Raw genomic sequence first — 20,508 nt, 5'->3', positions numbered from 1 at the left:
TCAAGGATCTCTCTGTACTTTGTTCCGGTCGTATTTCCCTCAGTCCTGACTAGTCTTCCAGTCCCTGCCGCTGAAAAACATCCCCACAGCATGATGCTGCAACCATCATGCTTCACCGTATGAATGGTGCCAGGTTTCCTCAAGATGTGATGTTCAATCTTGGTTTCACCAAACCAGAGAATCTTGTTTCTCATGGTCTGAGTCCTTCAGGTGCCTCTTGGCAAAGTCCAAGTGGGCTGTCATGTGCCTTTAACTGAGGAGTGGCTTACATCTTGCCACTCTACCATAAAGGCCTGATTGGTGGTGTGCTGCAGAGATGGTTTTCCTTCTGTAAGGTTCTCCCATCTCCACAGAAGTACTCTGGAACTATGTCAGAGTGACCATCGGGTTCTTGGTCACCTCCCTGACCAAGGCCCTTCTCCCCCCGGTTGCTCAGTTTGGCCAGGCTGCTAGCTCTAGGAAGAGTCTTGGTGGTTCCAAACTTCTTCCATTTAAGAATGATGGAGGCCACTGTGTTCTTGGGGACCTTGAATGCTGCAGAAATGTTTGGTACCCTTCCCAGATCTGTGCCTCCACACAATCCTGTCTTGGTGCTCTACGGACAATTCATTCGACCTCATGGTGTAACGGTCATCGTTGCATGAAGAAGTGGACCAAAGCACAACGTCGTAAGTGTTCATGATTTATTAATAGAACTGAACACTGAATAACAAAACACCAAAGAGAACGAACGAAACCAAAACAGTTTTGTCTGGTGCAGACACAAAAACAGAAAACAACTACCCACAAAACAGAGGTGGGAAAAGGCTACCTAAGTATGGTTCTCAATCAGAGACAACGATAGACAGCTGCCTCTGATTGAGAACCACGCGATCAATACTACAATCATACGACCGGTGAGGAGGAAGGGCCAAACACACAGAACTAGAAAACATAGAACACAAAACATAGAATGCCCACCGCAACTCACGCCCTGACCAAACCAAAATAGAGACATAAAAAGGATCTCTAAAGTCAGGGCGTGACAGTACCCCCCCCCCCCCCAAAAGGTGCAGACTCCGGCCGCAAAACCTAAACCTATAGGGGAGGGTCTATGTGGGCATCTATCCGCGGTGGCGGCTCTGGTGCGGGACGTGGACCCCGCTCCTCCTTAGGCTTGGCCCACTTAGGTGGCGCCTCTGGAGCGGGGTCCCTTCGCCGCCGACCCTGGACTGGGGACCCTTGCAGCGGGCCCTGGATAGGAGGGCGACTCTGGCAGCTCCGGACAGGGGGGCGACTCTGGCAGCTCCGGACAGGGGGGCGACTCTGGCAGCTCCGGACAGGAGGGCGACTCTGGCAGCTCCGGACAGGGTGCAGGCCCAGAACTCACCAGGCTGGGGAGACGTGCCTTTCCAAATCATGTCCAATCAATTTAATTTACCACAGGTGAACTCCAATCAAGTTGTAGAAACATCTCAAGGATGATCAATGGAAGCAGGATGTACCTGAGCTCAACTTTAAGTCTCAGAGTAAAGGGTCTGAATACTTATGTAAGTAAGGTATTATTATTTTATTTTTTCTTGGAAACATTTATAAAAAACAGTTTTTTCGCCTTGTCATTATGTGGTATTGTCAGTAGATTGATGAGGAAAATGTATTTTTAGAGTAAGGCTGCAATGTAACAATATGTGGACAAAATGTGAGTCTGAATACTTACGAACCTTATCTAGGCCTACCCTCCACATTTCTAGGATCAGCCTACCCCCTACCACAGATCTAGGACCAGCCTACCCTCCCACAGATCTAGAATCCATCTACCCTCTCACAGATCTACGTTCAGCCTACCCCTCTCACAGATCTATTATCAGTCTACCCTCCCACAGATGTAGGATCTGCCTACCCTCCCACTAATCTATAATCATGGTAACCTCTAACATATCTATGATCAGCTTACCCTCCACAGATCTAGGATCAGTCTACACTTCCACAGATCTAGGATCAGCCTACCCTCCCACAAACTGTATCTGGGATCAGCCTACCCTTCCCACAGATCTAGGATCAGCCTAACCCTCCCACAATCCTAACCATAACCAGATATGGGGTGGGTCTAGGTGCAACATTAGCTTACTCCTGACAGGACAAGACATATATGGTCAATTGTTCCCCTTCTTCCAATTGTGTTGGCATGTTTGCCACTTGAAGGATCAGAGGGTGACCTAACAGCATGCCCACTCACTCAGGGTGTGTCTCCCATGGCTGCTCCTTAGTGAGTTACAGACCATCAGTGCCTGCCTTGGCCATTAACCCACACGCCATAAACAACCCCAAACAAAGCACCGATTGTTCCCCCTCGATCTGAGTCACACAGTGACGCAAACCCTCTTCTTTGTCTTCCTGTAAAGTCAGCAAAACGTATATTTTTGAATGAAAGAAAGTCAGTGTGGGTTTAGTTTTCAAAATGCTTACTTTATCAAATATGAATGAAAACAATAGGAAGTGCTGGCTCTTGAAATAGATTCACACTTTTCAGTTTGTGTTCTGTCATACAGATGGTTATCCAATGGTTATCCCAAAAACACTGTCACCAATGTACTGTAATACATTTATTTCAAATGTAAATGTTTCAGTTCATTCACAGATATCAACTGCTATTACATGGCATATGTTACATGAAGAGCTGCCCTTGGTGATCATGTAGTGTTTGTGTCCTGTCAGAGCATTGTGACAGTTGGTGCAGGGTGAAACCACCATTAAGAGATGGCCTCGATGCCATAGCTGTCCTCTCTCTATTTCTTTCTCTCACACACACACAAATGCTTATACAGAGTGACACAATGCAGAGTTTGTTATGGCCTCTGGTCAGTGCTGTGTTACCCTTCACCAGCCATTGGTAACTGTCCAGAGGGAGGAAAAGGGAGAGGGAAGGAGAGTAAGGGAGGAGAGGAGGAGAATGGAAGAGGAGAGGAGAAGGGAGGAGAAGGAGAGGAAGGGAGGGATAACGGGGGAGAGGAGAAGGGAGGAGGAGGATAATGGAAGAGGAGAGGAGAAGGGAGGAGAAGGAGAGGAAGGGAGGGAGAACGGGGGAGAGGAGAAGGGAGGAGGAGGAGAGGAAGGGAGGAGAGCAGAGGAGAGGAGAAGTAGGGGAAGGGAGTAGAACGGAAGGGATGAGAAGGGAGGATAGGGAGAGGAAGGGAAGAGGAGAGGAGAAGGAAGGAAAGGAGAAGGGAGAAGAAGAGAAGTAGAGGAGAAGGAGAGGAAGGGAGGAAAGGAGAAGGGAGGAGAATGGAGGAGAACAGATGGGGGAGAAGGAGAGGAGAAGGGAATGAGAAGGGAGAAGGAGAGAAAGATAGGAGGAGAAGGGAGAAGAATGAGAGGAGAATGGAGAAGAAGAGAAAGAGAGGAGAAGGAAAAGGAAGGGAGGAAAGGAGAAGGGAGGAGAATGGAGGAGAACAGATGGGAGGAGAAGGAGAGGAGAAGGAAAGGAGAAGGAAGAAGAACGAGAGGAAGGGAAGAGAAGGGAGGAGAAGGAGAGGAGAATGGAGAAGAAGAGAAGTGGAGGAGAAGGAGAGGAAGGGAGGAAAATGGAGGAGAAGGAGAGGAAGGGAAGAGAAGGGAGGAGAAGGAAGGAGAAGGGAGAAAAGAAGTAGAGAAGAAGGAGAGGAAGGAAGGAAAAAGAGAAGGGAGGAGAAGGTAGGATAACAGATGGGAGGAGAAGGAAAGGAGAAGTGGAGGAGAAGGAGAGGAAGGGAGGAAAATGGAGGAGAAGGAGAGGAAGGGAAGAGAAGAGAGGAGAAGGAAGGAGAAGGGAGAAAAGAAGTAGAGAAGAAGGAGAGGAAGGAAGGAAAAAGAGAAGGGAGGAGAAGGTAGGATAACAGATGGGAGGAGAAGGAAAGGAGAAGGGAGAAGAAGGAGAGGAATGGAAGAGAAGGGAGGAGGAGAAGGGAGGAGAAGGAGAGGAGAAGGGAGAAGAAGAGAAGTAGAGGAGAAGGAGAGGAAGGGAGGAAAAGGGAGGAGTGGAGAATCTAAAGCATGATTTAATTACGTTGTAACTTTTCATCAGGAAAACAAGGCCAAAGGCTGCAGAGGCCAAATAAGGTCGGTGTAGTTTATGTTTTTCTTACATTGGCCTGTGCAAGACGTTGTTTTCACCTCTACTAGTGGAACTCATATTACTGTGTTCCGTGGCCCCTTGGACCCCTGGGGACAAAGTTTTGAAAAGAGCCCCATTCATTGTCACACTGCTCCGGTGAACTGACATGTTAAGAAGGTGTCCTACTGCTATGCGTTGCACCCTAGAGCTTTATTCCCTCCCAACCTTTTTACGTTGGATTCTCCACAGTAAACAGCTAACCGAACCACCCACTCCTGACTCCTGCCTCAGCCGAAGCTAGAAAAACATTCCCAAGGATTCCGTTTGTAGTAGTGCTGTACCGTTTGGTTTATGTCAGTGCCCGAGTGATGTTGAGCCAGATTGTGTCTCATGTCACCAGAGTTCCGCTCCAAGCACATTCCCTCTTTGTGACTCCAACATTAAATGGACGAGTGCATTGCTTTATTTATAAGGCTATGTTGTTTCTTTACAGACGTTCTGTGCTAGGGATCACACCTGGGGCCAGTTGGGCATATGCCTGGTCGTAACTCGACGCCTGATAGAATTCATTTGAATGTTTTGCTTGATAGCCACAGTCAAAGCACTTCAATTGCTGCAGTACATGGTGTGTAATTGCTGGAAAAAGTACAGTGTGCTATGCAGACTTGTGGGCTTACTTGTTGGTTAGATTCACTTCCTCTTCCTCGGTTTGGTACACCAAACAGGTTAACAGAGGAATACCATTGGCCAGCACTGGCAGAATTCACAAAACTTCCCTGGATCTCTTAAGAAGGGGCACCATCTCTTTGCAAATATACTTGAAAAGTTCAAACCATTCTTGTCAGGATTTATGGTTTGTGTGCAAAAACCTGTTCATGGCTTTTGTTTTACTGAATTCAAGATACGAGCCACCATTCTTTCTTGTTGATTAAAATCATCCTTCTTAAAACTAATATGGAGAAATCATAATATTTGAAGTAATTTTCCAGCAGGGCTATTAGAGGGTATGGGTGAAGCAGATAATTAGTGCTTCGATAATGACTTCTTAGTATCAATACCCAGCTGTCAAAGCCAGGCTTGAGCACTAATAAACTCAGCAAAAAAAGAAACGTCCTCTCACTGTCAACAGCATTTATTTTAAGCAAACTTAACATGTGTAAATCTTTGTATGAATATAACAAGATTCAACAACTGAGACATAAACTGAACAAGTTCCACAGACATGTGACTAACAGAAATGGAATAATGTGTCCCTGAACAAAGGGGCGAGGGGGTCAAAATCAAAAGTATCAGTCAGTATCTGGTGTGGCCACCAGCTGCATTAAATACTGCAGTGCATCTCCTCCTCATGGACTGCACCAGATTTTCTAGTTCTTGCTGTGAGATGTTACCCCACTCTTCCACCAAGGACATTTCAGGGTGGAATGGCCCTAGCCCTCACTCTCCGATCCAACAGGTCCCAGACGTGCTCAATGGGATTGAGATCCGGGCAGAACACTGACATTCCTGTCTTGAAGGAAATCATGCACAAAACTAGCAGTATGGCTGGTGGCATTGTCATGCTGGAGGGTCATGTCAGAATGAGCCTGCAGGAAGGGTACCACATGAGGGAGGAGGATGTCTTCCCTGTAACGCACAGCGTTGAGATTGCCTGCAATGACAACAAGCTCAGTCCGATGATGCTGTGACACACCACCCCAGACCATGATGGACCCTCCACCTCCAAATCGATCCCGCTCCAGAGTACAGGCTTCGATGTAACGATCATTACTTCAACAATAAACGTGAATCCGGAAAAAACGTGACTCATCAGTGAAGAGCACTTTTTCTGGTCCAGCGACGGTGGGTTTGTGCCCATAGGCGCTGTTGCCGGTGATGTCTGGTGAGGACCTGACTTACAACGGGGCTACAAAGCCCTCAGTCCAGCCTCTCTCAGCCTATTGCGGACAGTCTGAGCACTGATGGAGGGATTGTGTGTTTCTGGTGTAACTCTGGAAGTTGTTGTTGCCATCCTGTACCTGTCCTGCAGGTGTGATGTTCGGATACACCGATCCTGTGCAGGTGTTGGTACACGTGGTCTGCCACTGCGAGGACGATCAGCTGTCCGTCCTGTCTCTCTGTAGCGCTGTCTTAGGCGTCGCACGGTACAGACATTGCAATTTATTGTCTTTGCCACATCTGCAGTCCTCATGCCTCCTTGCAGCATGCCTAAGGCACGTTCAGGCAGATGAGCAAGGACCCTGGGCATCTTGCTTTTGGTGTTTTTCAGAGTCAGTAGAAAGGCCTCTTTAGTGTCCTAAGTTTTCATAACTGTGACCTTAATTGCCTACCCTCTGTAAGCTGTTAGTGTCTTAACGACCGTTCCACAGGTGCATGTTTATGGTTCATTGAACAAGCATTGGAAACAGTGTTTAAACCCTTTACCATGAAGATCGGTGAAGTTATTTTAATTTTTACGAATTATCTTTGAAAGACAGGGTCCTGAAAAAATGATGTTTTTTTTGTGGTTGCTGAGTTTAAACGCTAAACCCTGCTATGATTCCAAATCAGAGTCAGTAATAACGATGCTGATGAGAGTGAATGGGACATAATGAGAGCCTACAAAATGGTGGCGATAGCTGAAGAGATCTGAAGGTCCTACTGAACACCACTTATTGCCATGAATAACCCTTTTGTCGAAAAAAGCTTTTTGTCAAGAGAAAAAAATCATTTGGCAGCTCATAGCTATGTCATTGTAGCCTCTCATCCCAGTAGAGGAGGTGAAGGGGGGGACCATATATTGTACCCCTAATAGCAGGCAGGCAGTCCTTTCAGGGCATTCAGTATGGGAGGGAAGGGGGAATTCTCAGTGCGAAAAACACTAATTTATGCACTCAAGCGTTCAATCACAGGCGGTGACCTAGATATTAGGATACAATGCAACAGAGGGTTGAGACAATAAAGCCCTTATCCTCCCAGGATGGCTGTCCATCCGCTCCATCAGATGGATCCCATATACAACAAGGCTGAGCTGAGCCGACAGCCCTGTCTGCACCCGCACTCACAGGGCACTGCCCACGGGAGGGAGTCAGGACATGGCAGCCATACTGTGCGCTGTGGATTCCTCCAAAAGCCATTGGGATGTGCATGCAAATCAACCCGGTCTCTCATGAACTAGGTACTATATGTACAAGTGCATCAAAACATTGTGCCTATTTTTACATATAGTACATATGCCAATGTAGAGCAGAGGAACCGCTTATCCCTTCTGAGACCAAGGAGTTCAGTGCCAGAATCTCTGCGGGGGTGAGTTTCCCAGAAGTTTTGCAGCACTAACGTCTTTACGAGTTTTACACTTGTAAAACTGTGGCGCTTTAATATTAAAGTTCCATTGATGCCGGGGAAACTTGCCTGTGTGTTTATATAGCCATTTGGTGTCTGTTTCATAGACACCAGGGAAATTATGTTTGGCATGTTTTGGCTGTCACGTAGCATTGTTTGGTCTGTGTTTTAGATGGTGTTAGGCTCACCAGAGTTTATTTAAGGAAATCTGTCTTTTCCGAGGGGCTTTTCTTTCCTGCAAAGGGGCTCCCGAGTGGTGCAGTAGTCTAAAGGCACTGCATTTCAGTGCTAGAGGCGTCACTACAGGCCCTGGTTTGATCCCGGGCTATATCACAACCAGCTGTGATTGGGAATCCTTTAGGGCAGTACACAATTGGTCCAGCATCGTTCGGGTTAGGGTTTGGCTGGGATCGGCCGTGATTGTAAAATAAGAATTTGTTCTTAATTGACTTGCCTAGCTAAATAAATCAATATAAATGAGAGACTGGGTTGTGCAAACACACGAGTAGATTTTTGAGGAACATCCAACTGATCATGCGGACAGAGTGGTAGTGATATACTAACCCATAGTAAATGTGTTGTGTCCATGTATACCACATAGGGGAATTTGACAGAAACGTAGGGACAGACCTGGTTATTGTGGATTCATATTGTAGCATTAGTCTGGATGAGCGTGTTGACATGGCAACCATAAACTGTGATGGGTAACATTACGGACAGCGTTGCCCTGTACCAGATATAGAACGTTCTATGTACATATGAGAGTACCATCATTCATAACACAGATGAATGCAACGTACACCTCCCGTATCAAACCCAGACTATATCACGTGGACCCCCCCATGTTGCCCTGAAGTGCCAAGGTCATATCAGAAACAAGAGGTTACAAGCATTAAATATTCATAAGGCACACGCCTTACAACAGAATAGATGTTTGCTTGTACAGTATAATTATTAATCCACAGATGTGTGGGTTGGGACACATCTGAAAATAATTTGACTGGGCAGACTTCATGAAAATACATGACAGTTTCGAACAATACCAAAGGGGCTTTTCAACAATGAAAAACCACATTGTTTCAGAGTGCAGTGAGTAGCGCACCCAAACATGATGTTATGTGAGAATGTGTTTTGAACCAATGGCAGACACTTTAATCAATGGATGCTGTATTTCTGCATGCTTACTGTATAGTTACCTGATAGATCCAGCCGTGATATCCACACTCACTGTTTTCTAATTTCACACCTTCGTTTGCATGTGGCATAACTCCCAGAGGTGGTTTTGGTTACCATGGCACCCTGGCTCCTTGTCAATCATGAAGGATACTGGGCTTGTACAGAATGCCCTGCCCATCCCAGGTAACCCTGAAAGGAGTTAGTCTAAGGTCACTGAGCAACTTGTTTAGCGCAATACATCACTGTATTATCAAGCTTATTGTTTCCAAAGGAATAGAGGAACCTTTAATTGCAACTAGGAAGCAGGGATGTCCAACCGACTCACAGGTTTTCGTGGAAAGGAATTACTGTGATATACTGGACTTTTGGCATATTGTAAATCTTTCGTGTTTTTGATCATCATTATGAAAAGTGAAGCAGGATTTTTTTTTAGGGACGCTGAGGTAACTGTCACTCTAGCGGCCGACCGACAGATGCCCATCAATCACATCCAGCTGCCTTGTTAAGTTATAATAAATGCCTGCGGGTTTTAAATGAATAATTCCATTACATGGGCACATAACATAAAGAAGGAACCATGGTTGATGTAGACTACACTGAAAACCCCTGTAAATACTGTACATAACTGTTGAATACCATACAAACAGTGACAATGGTCAGTATGATTGTTGATGAATGAAATGAGGAGCATGCGGGTTCAGGAAAACGGACATCTTTGTTCTTCTGCGGAGGTCCTGAATGGCAGCTTCTGTGGCACAACAGTTTTTTCATACAACAGAGAGCTTGAACCTCACAGTGAGTTGCAGATTGACCAAGACACTTTCAGGCATGTTATTTTGGATAGTTAATAGAGATGAGCGCTAATATTCTCAGTTCCCATTACAAAAATGCTATTGTCATTGAACAGGGTATACATACTGTAGATAGAATTGTGCATGTTTAATGTCACCACAAGCTCAGCTAAAGTAAGAACTTAAGAAACACATTCCTTAACAACATCAATGCACTGCCTCAACAAAAGGACCTCACTCTTATAACTGGATGAGCATGGGAGGCTGAAATCATTTTTAGGGAACATTTTCTTTTTCTCTTTATAATCAGATTGAGCTTTTCTGATAGCTGGACTCTGGAGACATGCCATTCCATTAAGAACAGCAGTTCAATCGACAGATCACCTACCGTAGCCATGGATTTGCATAACGGTCGAGGTTCAAAAATACTTATTTTCCCGGTTTCCAAATAAATACACTATTCCAGTCTTTTTGTCAAAATAGGTTTAGCCAAACGTTGAACAACGATGTCTCATTTCTGGTAATATGTTGGCCTGTAAAATGTGTTGCTGTTCAATGGCCCTCAGCTACAGCATTATCCTAACAGTCAGAGTGAACTCTATGGAGCCTTTTACTTCCTGGGAAGAGAAAAAAAGTGTAGTCACTATGCATAATCCCATCAGGAACAGAGGGAGTGATTGAAAATGAAAGACGGGCTCAGAAGCACTGTGGGAGGACAGTGTTGTGAGGAGAATAAGCCGTTGTGTTCCATAACAAGACCGGATCTGACAGCCAAATGATTTGGGGACATCATGGGTCTATATACGGCAGATGAAAGTCGTACACCATTTTGTTGCACTGTGTATGGACGTGATGGCAGCCATGTTGTTTTGTTACTGTAGTATTGCAGGCAGGCAACATCTTCACAATGTATTACAAATCAGGACCACGAAGCCATAAAACAGCATCATTCTGTTAAACAGAGACAATGCAATTTTGCCAAAAATATGATTGTGTCCATCTATGCCGTTCCTATCAGCGCAGATGTTACTTGATCGCAAACATGTTGTAAGCTTGACATTCAAGTCAAGCATGTTCCAGAAATGTTCTAAGGACACAGTTTTCAATAGAAACGTTCTTAGACTGTCTAGAAAACTGGACGACTATACAGAACATTGAAGGAAGGCTGAACTGAACCAACCAGAAACATGGTTAGCAGTTGGCAAGGCTCACGTCTGAAATGAACTCCTGAGAACCAACAACCGATCATCTCCATGGAAACGCATGATTCGCACCATACCCTAGTTAAGTCCAATACTATGAACACTTCTTCTCTACCCACCCTACCATCTGATCTAACTCCCTGCCACTCGGCCGACCATGACGTCATGGAGACAGCTGAGAAGCAGATTCCTGCGGTTGCCGTGGCGACGGGTAGTGAAACAAGGGTTACTGTGTACTCTGGGGAGTGGGTAGTGATGTCACAATGGCCAGATGAGAAACTCCCCCTCTGAGAGCTAACTGGCCATTCTCAGGAAACCACACTCCTCTTCTCCATCTGGAGAATATTATCACATATGTTTAGTTCCCAAGACAAAATGACGAGGTAGATTTATTATCCATAGTTAACATTTTTGGAAGAAGGTATGTTAGTCCCTAAATAGTAAGTGGATTGTTTATTCCATATATGAAGATATTGACATTTTGAGGGTCAAAGAAACATTCAATCAAAGTCTGTGTTCTTTTTTTATTAAAGTGAGCAACAACAACAAAAAGACTCCAGTAACTTTACTGACTGAAGTGTATCGTACAGTTTTCTGCTATCAAATACAGAGTGCATAATATACTTACATAGCAAGGGAGCTAGGCATAACTTTGACCTGATTCACAAGAATCACCATTATAAGCTAAACACAATACAGTACGATCAGCCATTTTCAATATATTACTTTCCATTTGACACAGACTCTCTGTGGAAGCAGAAAAATAACATTATGACCCACCACAAAAAATAATATAATAATTAAAAAGAGAAAACACTGGTGAGTTTATAATGAATTTGCTATAAATTGAATTGAACTATACATATGCATTCCTTTCCGTATGGTTTCTGTAAACAAGTGGTCACCAACCTTTGAGTGAAGATCACTTTGAGTCAAAATGGAAGCTGAGATCTACTGCTCAGATTTTTTTTAGAAAACGTAACCAATTACAGTTCTGTAACAATGAGGTTTGTGCAGTAGGCTATAGGCCCAATACATTATCAATGCTTGAATTTCCCTGCCAATGTTTTTCTTCTCAGACCATTTGGAAATTCTATTTAAAAAACGTTATTCAAAATGGGACTTTGCCTTCCTGGCACTAGGGCTGCTGCATCAAGTGCTTCTACATCTTACAACCTAAAAGAAATCAGAAATAAAGTGCAACTACCGCCAACAGCGCAAAACAAATAACAAAATAGGAACGCAAGGCTTTATTTTTTAACTTTTTACAGAAATGTTTGGTGATTGACTAGGAATGCCTTGGAGATCAACCACGGTTGGTGACCACTGCTGTAAACAAAGCGTAGACAGACAGTATAGTACGTATACAGAACTCTGCCCTCAAGAAGACCAAGACACTTATGTCCACCAGAGTTTACGTCAATTTAATTCAAAGTCAAGTGGACATGGATTTAAAATGGGATGTGCCCTTTATCCACATTATCAATTCAATTCCTAAATTGACAGGAATAAAACATGAACTGATCATAACTCTTAAGGGCCGGTCTCCCAGACTCAGATTAAGGCTATTCTCTGATTTACAAGCACTCTCACTGGAGATTGTCCATTGAGCATGCCTTTTATTCCAGGAGTAACCTTAACCTGGGTGTGGGGAAACCGGTCCAATTGGTTTAAAGTCCGACCTCTTGAACTCTTCACATGGCAGTTGTAACTTTCTGAAGGAGGTCATAACCTTTGACCTCTCAGCAGTGGGTCCCCACAGTGGTGTAGGAGGAGGATGCCTCCCTGTGGATGGTGCTGAATGGTGACAGCTCCAGGTCGGTGGTGGTGCACTCGTGCTCGTTCTCCTCGCTGGTGGTGGCGGTGGTGGAAGACCTGGGAGGGCCGCACTCGTTACAGCAGCAGCAGCAGCAGTCCAGGAAGGCCCGGCTGAAGGGCTGGTACAGGCAGAACAGCAGGACGGGTGTCACCGCTGACTTACAGAACAACAGCAGTTGGCTGACCAGGTGGAGAATGTCCAGGGTCCGTCTGGGCACACCCGCTGCCATGTAGACAGTGACGATGTTGCAGATGTTCTCAGGGATGATGCAGAAGCCGTAGAGGATGGCCAACGCCACAACCGTACAGTTCATCTGGTTCTCCAGCTGGAGCTGCTTCTTGTTGCCACGCACACAGGCCCGCTCGGCCTGCTGGATTTTACGGGCAGTCACCAGGGAGCTGCCGATGGTGAACAGCGTTGGCAGGCAGAAGTAGCAGCCAAAATACCACCAGAGGCGGGCTCCGTCGTAGGTCAGGCCCAGCACATAGAGCGTGTCGGGGAGGTCGGTGGAGATACGAACCACACAGCGCTGGCAGGGCGTCACATCCGGAGGCTCGCCATCTTCAGTGACCAGCTGGTGGATCAGGAGCTCTGGCAGGGCCAATAGGAGAGCCCCGATCCAGATAACGGCCAGCTTGGCGGCCGTGGAGGCGCAGTTTTCAATCATCTCGTAATACATCTGGGCGTTGGTGGCGGCGCGAAGGCGGTCAATGCACAAAGCACACAGGGTGAAGGTGGTGACCCCGAGGGAAGAGACCTGGAAGGACAAAGAAAAGGGGAGGAAGTCAGACACTACTGTATGCAGTTGATGTGTTATTACTGCACATTAACATTAAAAATGAAGCACTTTTTTGACAGAACTTTGATGGAAACAAGTATAGACTGTATCCAGGCCCTAGGCTTAACACACAATAGAGGAGACTAAATCCTAATTGCAATGCACCTTGGAAAGTCTGGATGATATACCAAGGCCCCAGAGTCATCTTGTTCTCTGAAAATACAGAATTAATGTGTCCACTGTACACTAGGCGTGTTCAAAACACAGTTTAGAACAATTTTCATGTGACAATGGTACATACAGCACAGTATACTGGATGTCAACAGGTTTAGAGCGGGACAGCTCTGTTACTTACTGCACACAAGTTCCTCATTTCCATACTGAGATGCTTGAAAGTAGCCATGAGTAATGATTTTGTGTGATACTTTAAAGAATGGGAAGACTACATTTGGGTCGTCAAAAAGGGGAACTTTAGACTTTCTAATTATATCAAATCATAATATTGATGACTGTATAACATAATAAGGTGCACAGTATACCGTGTGCAAGGGAGCCCATGACACAGAGAGAGCGAGAGAGATTGTGGAAAGAGTTTGATTTATATGCTAGGTCTTGTGACTCCCTCAGGGGGTTCTATTTATTGGGATTCGTTGATATGAACAGGTTTAAAATGAACTTGTCTGTGCCTGGAGGGGGGTATGAGGAAACATGTTTATCACAACAATGTGTGGACACCACCTAATATCCTTGCTATGTGTCATGACACACAAGGAATGCTTTGTCTCTAGTATCTTTCCCTCTATATGCTCGGTCAGCTTGGAAATGTACTGCTGAGTAATTGTACATACGTAGCCAGTAATTTAATCACAGCTTTGATCAAATCTGTTAATACACACCAACACTCCAGAGAACCCAGCTAAAATTGGCCACAAACAGTTGCATTCATGAGTTTTACTGACAAATGTCAATTAAAAAAACAAGGTCAGCCAAAGCAAAAACCTGATCCTTTTTAAAAATGTATATGAATGCTGTACAGAAATTGTTTGTTTAGTGGGTAATTAATATCCAACTAGTCGGTGACAACTGTGTGGAGTTTGTGACAGCAACTATGTGAGCTTATTACAGTATTATAGACACTATGTCCTGGGATTGCCTATGATTTTTGTAGAAGTACCCTTACCTTGTAGCAGACCCCTTACATTCCTACGACTTATCTAGCTTGTGAGAAATCAAGAGAAGAGAGAGGGAGTGAGAGAGAGAAAAGAGGGAGGGAGCGATAGAGAGAGAATATATGAAGGGAGAGAGAGAAGAGCAAAGGATAGATGGAGAGAGAAGATAGGGAGAGATGAGAGAGAAGAGTGAGGGAGAGATGAAGAGAGAGGGAGAGAGAGAGAAGAGAGAGGGAGAGAGTTTTGTCAAGACAAAGCGCTCTCAGAAAATACCATCATCATCAACGTGACAGCTATCCTCTAGAGCTGTGTCAACAGTGGCGGGCAGGCCTTGTCTAACTAACCTCTCACCTTGGTGTCCATAATGACAAAATGTCATGTGACAGAGCCATTAGAATTAATTACCCCACTGTTTGTGTAGTTATGCTCCATTAATTGCTTGATTAGCGAGTCACTTAGCATAACGAGGATGCTTCTGCCGCTATCCATTTAATGTTCTTACCACGGAGGCTGGCTACTCAAAGTGCTATGTTTGGGACTGTGGTTTTAAAATGGCCTACAGGTCATGTTGGCATAGAATGGGACTTACAAACACAATGACAATCACTGCTACTAAGCAGTTTACAGACTAGCGCTGGCAGTTTATACAGCATCACTCATACAGATTGTTTGGGTCGTTTTGAGGTTGTTTATTTGTCTTGGGGTCATTGTGTAGGCCTATACACTGAGTGTACAAAACATTAAGAAAACCTTCCTAATATCCCCCCCTTTTGCCCTCAGAACAGCCTCAATTTGCTGGGGGAGAACTCTACAAGGTGTCGAAAGCGTTCCGCAGGGATGCTGGCCAATGTTGACTCAAATGCTTCCCAACTTGTGTCAAGTTGGCCGGATGTCCTTCGGTGGTAGACCATTGTTGATAGACACAGGAAACTGTTTAGCGTAAAAAACCCAGCAAGGTTGCAGTTCTTGACACAAACCAGCGCGTCTGGCACCTACTACCATACCTTGCCCATTCACCCTCTGATTGGCACACATACACAATCCATGCCTCAATTGTCTCAAGGCTTAGAAATCCTTCTTTAAACTGTCTCCTCCCCTTCATCTACACTGATTGAAGTGGATTTAACAAGTGACATTAATAAGGGTTCATAGCTTTCACCTGGTCAGTCTATGAAAGGGAAAGAGCAGGTGTTCATAATGTTTTGTACACTCAGTCTATGTGCCCGAACAGATGAACTGTGCCACCGGGAGAAGGCTTTTTATCTAGATCATTTCTTCTTCCAAAAGGAGTGTGCTTCCTTCTTAATGAACAGAATTGACTTTCTTCCGGGTGAATACTTCACACATTTCCCACGAAAGGCACTCAGGACCAACAGTATGATAGTGAACCACAGCAAAACTGTGTCATCTATCTTACATTAAGTACTTTTCCACAACAGAGAGAACAGACAGACTGCTAAAAGCAGGAGCTGAACCAAAGAGGTCTGTAAAAGAGTAAAAGAGAGAATTGGACTCCATAAAGCACAGAGACAGGTACACCCAGCCCTAGGATGTTGGACTTGTGGAGATCTGAAAAGATGGGATAGGTGTCAGCAATTGTAAAAACTGCACATAGACTATCAGAGGACAAGGTGGGTCTGTCAACGTGTTGATTATACTTAATCCAATCAATTCAGATCTTTGTTCATTTCCATTGACGCTACTTTCACCAAGAAGGCTCAGTTGTTGAGCAGCATAGGTTTTACAATGTGACCTCAGACTGTATAAGGTGTTCCAAGTTCTTGGGCTGCATAACATCTATGTTAGTGCTATCCGGATTCCTTGGGACGTCGCTATCCGGATTCCTTGGGACGTCCCTACCCTTACCCCGTCCCTACCTTGACATTGAGACATCACAAGGATCTCGTTTAGACTTTTCCATATCATCTAGATTCTTGGATGTTGTCCCTAGCTGCACCTGGGTCTGGTGGGTTTCCTTTTAGACAGTATGTGATATAACCAGCTAATCTGTAGTTTTTTTATGAGGCTCAGTTCTATGATGTGTGGTGTGTCAGATTACACCAACACACCAATCACCATTTACTGCATTCACACAGCAAGCGGAACAGAGCTCAGCCTTCTCCAACTCCGTTCAGGAGAGATAGTGGGTTTGCAGGCTTTTGTTCCAGTCCAGCGCTAATACACCTGATTCAGCTCATTTTGGTCTAGGTTAATGTCCATGTTTGGTTGATTATTTGAAACAGGTGCATTAGTGGTTGGCTGAAACAAAAACTCAGTTTCTCTCTAGGACCTGTGTTGACGATGCCTGGAAACTGGGTACAAAGTGATCACTGTCTGAATAGACCCCATGGGCAATAATGGACCCCATGGGCAATAATGGACCCCAGGGGCAATAATGGACCCCAGGGGCAATAATGGACCCCAGGGGCAATAATGGACCCCAGGGGCAATAATGGACCCCAGGGGCAATAATGGACCCCAGGGGCAATAATGGACCCCAGGGGCAATAATGGACCCCAGGGGCAATAATGGACCCCAGGGGCAATAATGGACCCCAGGGGCAATAATAGATTTTCTTTTCATAATTTCGTCCTGCAACATTCAAATCACATACAGTATATAACATTCAGTATGTAGTACAAGTGTGTTAATACAAACCCTTCAATTGGCAATACTATTGCTGCAAAATATAGACTTTACTGTATGGTTAGCGTTCTGTAACTCTGGAAAACATGTTATTTTAAAGGACTATCTTTTACAATAGATGGCTGACAGAAGAGCTGCCTTACAGCTGAAACAGACAGGTAAGTTGATGCAATAACGGGTGTGTAATGTAATTATTGAGGCCTAGTGAGTTTCAGACTAATGCCTTATTAGGGAAAGTAGGACTGTAACCATATCCCTAACATAGCATAGGTCGCCTAGGGGCTTTTACCTCTGTAGCTAGAATAGTGACACCTCACCTAAAAGTTTGGAACAACAGGTTGAGGTGACATTCGGGAGAAGAAAAAAATCTTGACCTAGTATAGGATCCTCCAAATACTGCAAACACTTGAAGCACAGAACATTGTACGGTGTAAGAATTGACATAAAGTGAGCATCAAAAGTATTGGGACGGGACACATTTTTGTTGTTGTTGATGAGTGAGAAAGTTAGACACACAAATATCATACCCCCACAAAAATGCTAACCTCCCCTGTTATTGTAATAGTGAGAGGTTAGCATCGCTTGAGGGTATGATATTTGTGTGTCTACCCTTCTCATTCATCATTATTCATTCAGGACTATCCATAATCATGGTAGCATCCACATTAATGTAGAAGTGTTTAGAAACATATTATATTCTTATTTATAATAAATGTGACTCCATTCATATCTATTGGAAACAAACTAATCTGAAACACAACCAAAACAAACAGCCAATGAGTCCAATAAATGTGTAGTCACAAGCTTGATGTAGTCATTGTGTGGTAGGAATATAATATAATAATAATATATGCCATTTAGCAGACGCTTTTATCCAAAGCGACTTACAGTCATGTGTGCATACATTCTACGTATGGGTGGTCCCGGGAATCGAACCCACTACCCTGGCGTTACAAGCGCCATGCTCTACCAAATGCATTTTACTACTTTAATATACATGATTTCATTTGTCACAATACTTTTGATCCCCTAAAAATGGAGGACTAAGTACAAAAAGAGCTGTAATTTTTAAACGGTTCACCCGATATGGATGAAAATACCCTCAAATTAAAGCTGACAGTCTGAACTTCATAGTCATTGTATCATTTCAAATCCAAAGTGCTGGAGTACAGAGCAAAAACAACAACAAAAAATGGTCACTGCCCCAACACTTTTTTAGCTCACAATATGTGACAGATTTCACAAGGAAGAGATGGTTATGACAGCAGACGTTGAACACCAACTTCATCACCCAATCAAAAACATTCAATCAAGTAACACAATAGATGGTGGACATTATTACCTCAATATAGGGGATGATTTTACAGGAGAACTCCCCCAACAGCCAATTCTTGGTCAGTTGATGGAAGATCACCAGGGGCAGGCAGAAAAAGATGACAACAAAATCCCATAGGGCGAGATTGGCTAGAAGAGAATTTGAAATACTTCTCATGTAGTAGTTGTGGCACACAATGCACATGATTGCTATATTCCCAATTAATCCAACAGTGAAAATGATGACCGAAATGATCATGATGGCATATGCCCCATATGATTCTGCTGTTAGGGGGTAAAATGGGTTTTTTACATCTTTTCTCCTAGTTTGAGGATTGAGAGGAATCAGTGGGGTATAGTCCTGGAGGTCTGGCAAAGTGAACTGTTCATAATCAGTGGCATGAAATGGCATGTCTGTTGACTGGTTCTGGGCCATAGGTTTAGGCAGCGGTTCCCACGTGGCCAGCGGTGTGTCCAAAGACTCATCTGACAGCAAGGTTGGCTCGTTTATTAAGTTTCCTTTTTTACTGCCATCCTTCGCATTTCTTCTCCGACGGTCTACACTTGCTCTTTTGTGTATGCAGATCCGGTTGTGCTCGCCACGGTGGTGTCCTCCTCGCTTATGTCTCGTGGAGGGCTTTACATGAATGTATACACCATCTCGTGTTTCCATGGCTGCATGTTTCTCCGTGTCTAACTTTTCTTCCATCATCCTTTTTGACTCGCCTTCCTCGGGTAACCAAATGGTTTCTGTTCCATTTGACGAATTGCTTTTGCGCAGTGTTATTTCATTCATACCCCTTTTCGTATTGAATGAAGTCACATTTATGTTATCCATCCATGTCCTAACCACATCCCAGGAGGATGAACTTGGAGTACGCACCCTTTTATTGTCAATTTCGTTGATAACTCTGCCATACGCCGAATGCAATCTCTGACTATCACTATTGGTTTTGTGTAGATTCCCGATAGTGACGGCGGTTTCATAATGTCTAGGAATCATATTTGTCTTCTCCCCGTGTATTTGCGAGAACACATTCTCGCTCCAAAGTGAGAAACACAGTAATCTTAAGAGTAGTACCAGCATGGTTTATTCTAAAACAGGCAACAATAGTATATTGTATTCCAAATATATTTATCCATGGATGATTACCACATCGGAGAGACGACAGAAATAAAGCCAAACCTTCATTCCATAGTTGTCAACACCACTTCGAATTAAATAAAGTGCACTTGGCAATTGACAGGTGCGTCTCCGAAATGCGACAAAGTAAAGTTCAACAACGGTTGTTTTCTCACCATGTGAAGTAGGGTATGTTTGAATTTCGTCTGTGCCTCTGAATATATAACAGATTGTAAAAAGGTTAAATGGACACAAGATCGCATTTCCTATTCAAAAGCATTTGCTTCTATGTCCGAAAAGCGCCCTGGACGGTTATTACTGGTACCCACGATCCGGGCGCCCAGAGTCGGAGAGGGAGTGCGTATTGTTGGGAATGTGCCAAGCTCCGTCTGGAGCTGCACACGTGAGCATCACGGAGAGAAGAGACGGGCTCCCCTGGCGGCTAAACCGGATCTGTTCAACTAAATCAGCCAGCATCACTCAACCATTTCAGACAATGTTTCTCCTTGAAATACTGAAGTAGCCTACAAAATGTTTCTTGTTTTGCTGGAGGTTTATCTCTGTTGAGAACCTAGAGGGCATTTGTTGTGCAACTTTCCAACAACATGATTCACTGCAACTAGACGTTTTGGTTCAGCGTGGTGGCATGTTGTATAAGGACTACTGTACACATCAATGGATATGGCCTGGACTGCAGGACCACAACGTGTGAAGCGCTCGAGTTCATGGAGGCAAGCACTCATTGTCTTTTTGTGAAAAACTTTTTGGGCCCATGCTTTCAGCAATTCCAAACACACCAGCATACTAGTCTATAGGCTATTGATTAATTTACCATTTTACCGCCACATTCAGTGGACAGGAGTTAAAGTAACTGTCCAGGTTTCCAGATTTCTATGAAATATTACCTAGAATTAATTACAATATGAGTGAAATAGTTTCCTTCTAAAAAAACTGTAATTAAGTATGTTCATCTTTTTTGTTTTGGAATGGTTTGGGGGTACCCCAATAACAGAATGGTGTGGCCATATGCAGTTGATAAAAATTATTTACGCTAGTAATCCACTGATTGACCAGATCATCCTCCTCGGGAGTATGACATC

The 20,508-nt window shown here is 44.2% G+C and overlaps 1 protein-coding gene across 1 annotated transcript; it reads right to left on the bottom strand.

The window, feature by feature from the left end:
- Positions 1-11,069: 11,069 nt before the first annotated feature.
- Positions 11,070-19,673, bottom strand: LOC124037591 (prosaposin receptor GPR37-like). The gene is made up of 3 exons (XM_046352449.1): positions 19,585-19,673; positions 18,314-18,435; positions 11,070-13,135 (listed from the first exon to the last, which is right to left on the bottom strand). The coding sequence occupies exon 3, from the start codon at positions 13,055-13,057 to the stop codon at positions 12,302-12,304; it is 756 nt and encodes a 251-aa protein (XP_046208405.1). The 5' UTR covers positions 13,058-13,135; positions 18,314-18,435; positions 19,585-19,673; the 3' UTR covers positions 11,070-12,301.
- Between the last annotated feature and the right edge of the window lie 835 nt (positions 19,674-20,508).

The sequence above is a fragment of the Oncorhynchus gorbuscha genome, linkage group LG06, assembly GCF_021184085.1.
Source record: "Oncorhynchus gorbuscha isolate QuinsamMale2020 ecotype Even-year linkage group LG06, OgorEven_v1.0, whole genome shotgun sequence".
Classification (NCBI taxonomy): domain Eukaryota; kingdom Metazoa; phylum Chordata; class Actinopteri; order Salmoniformes; family Salmonidae; genus Oncorhynchus; species Oncorhynchus gorbuscha.
This window is presented reverse-complemented; position numbering and strand designations above follow the sequence as displayed.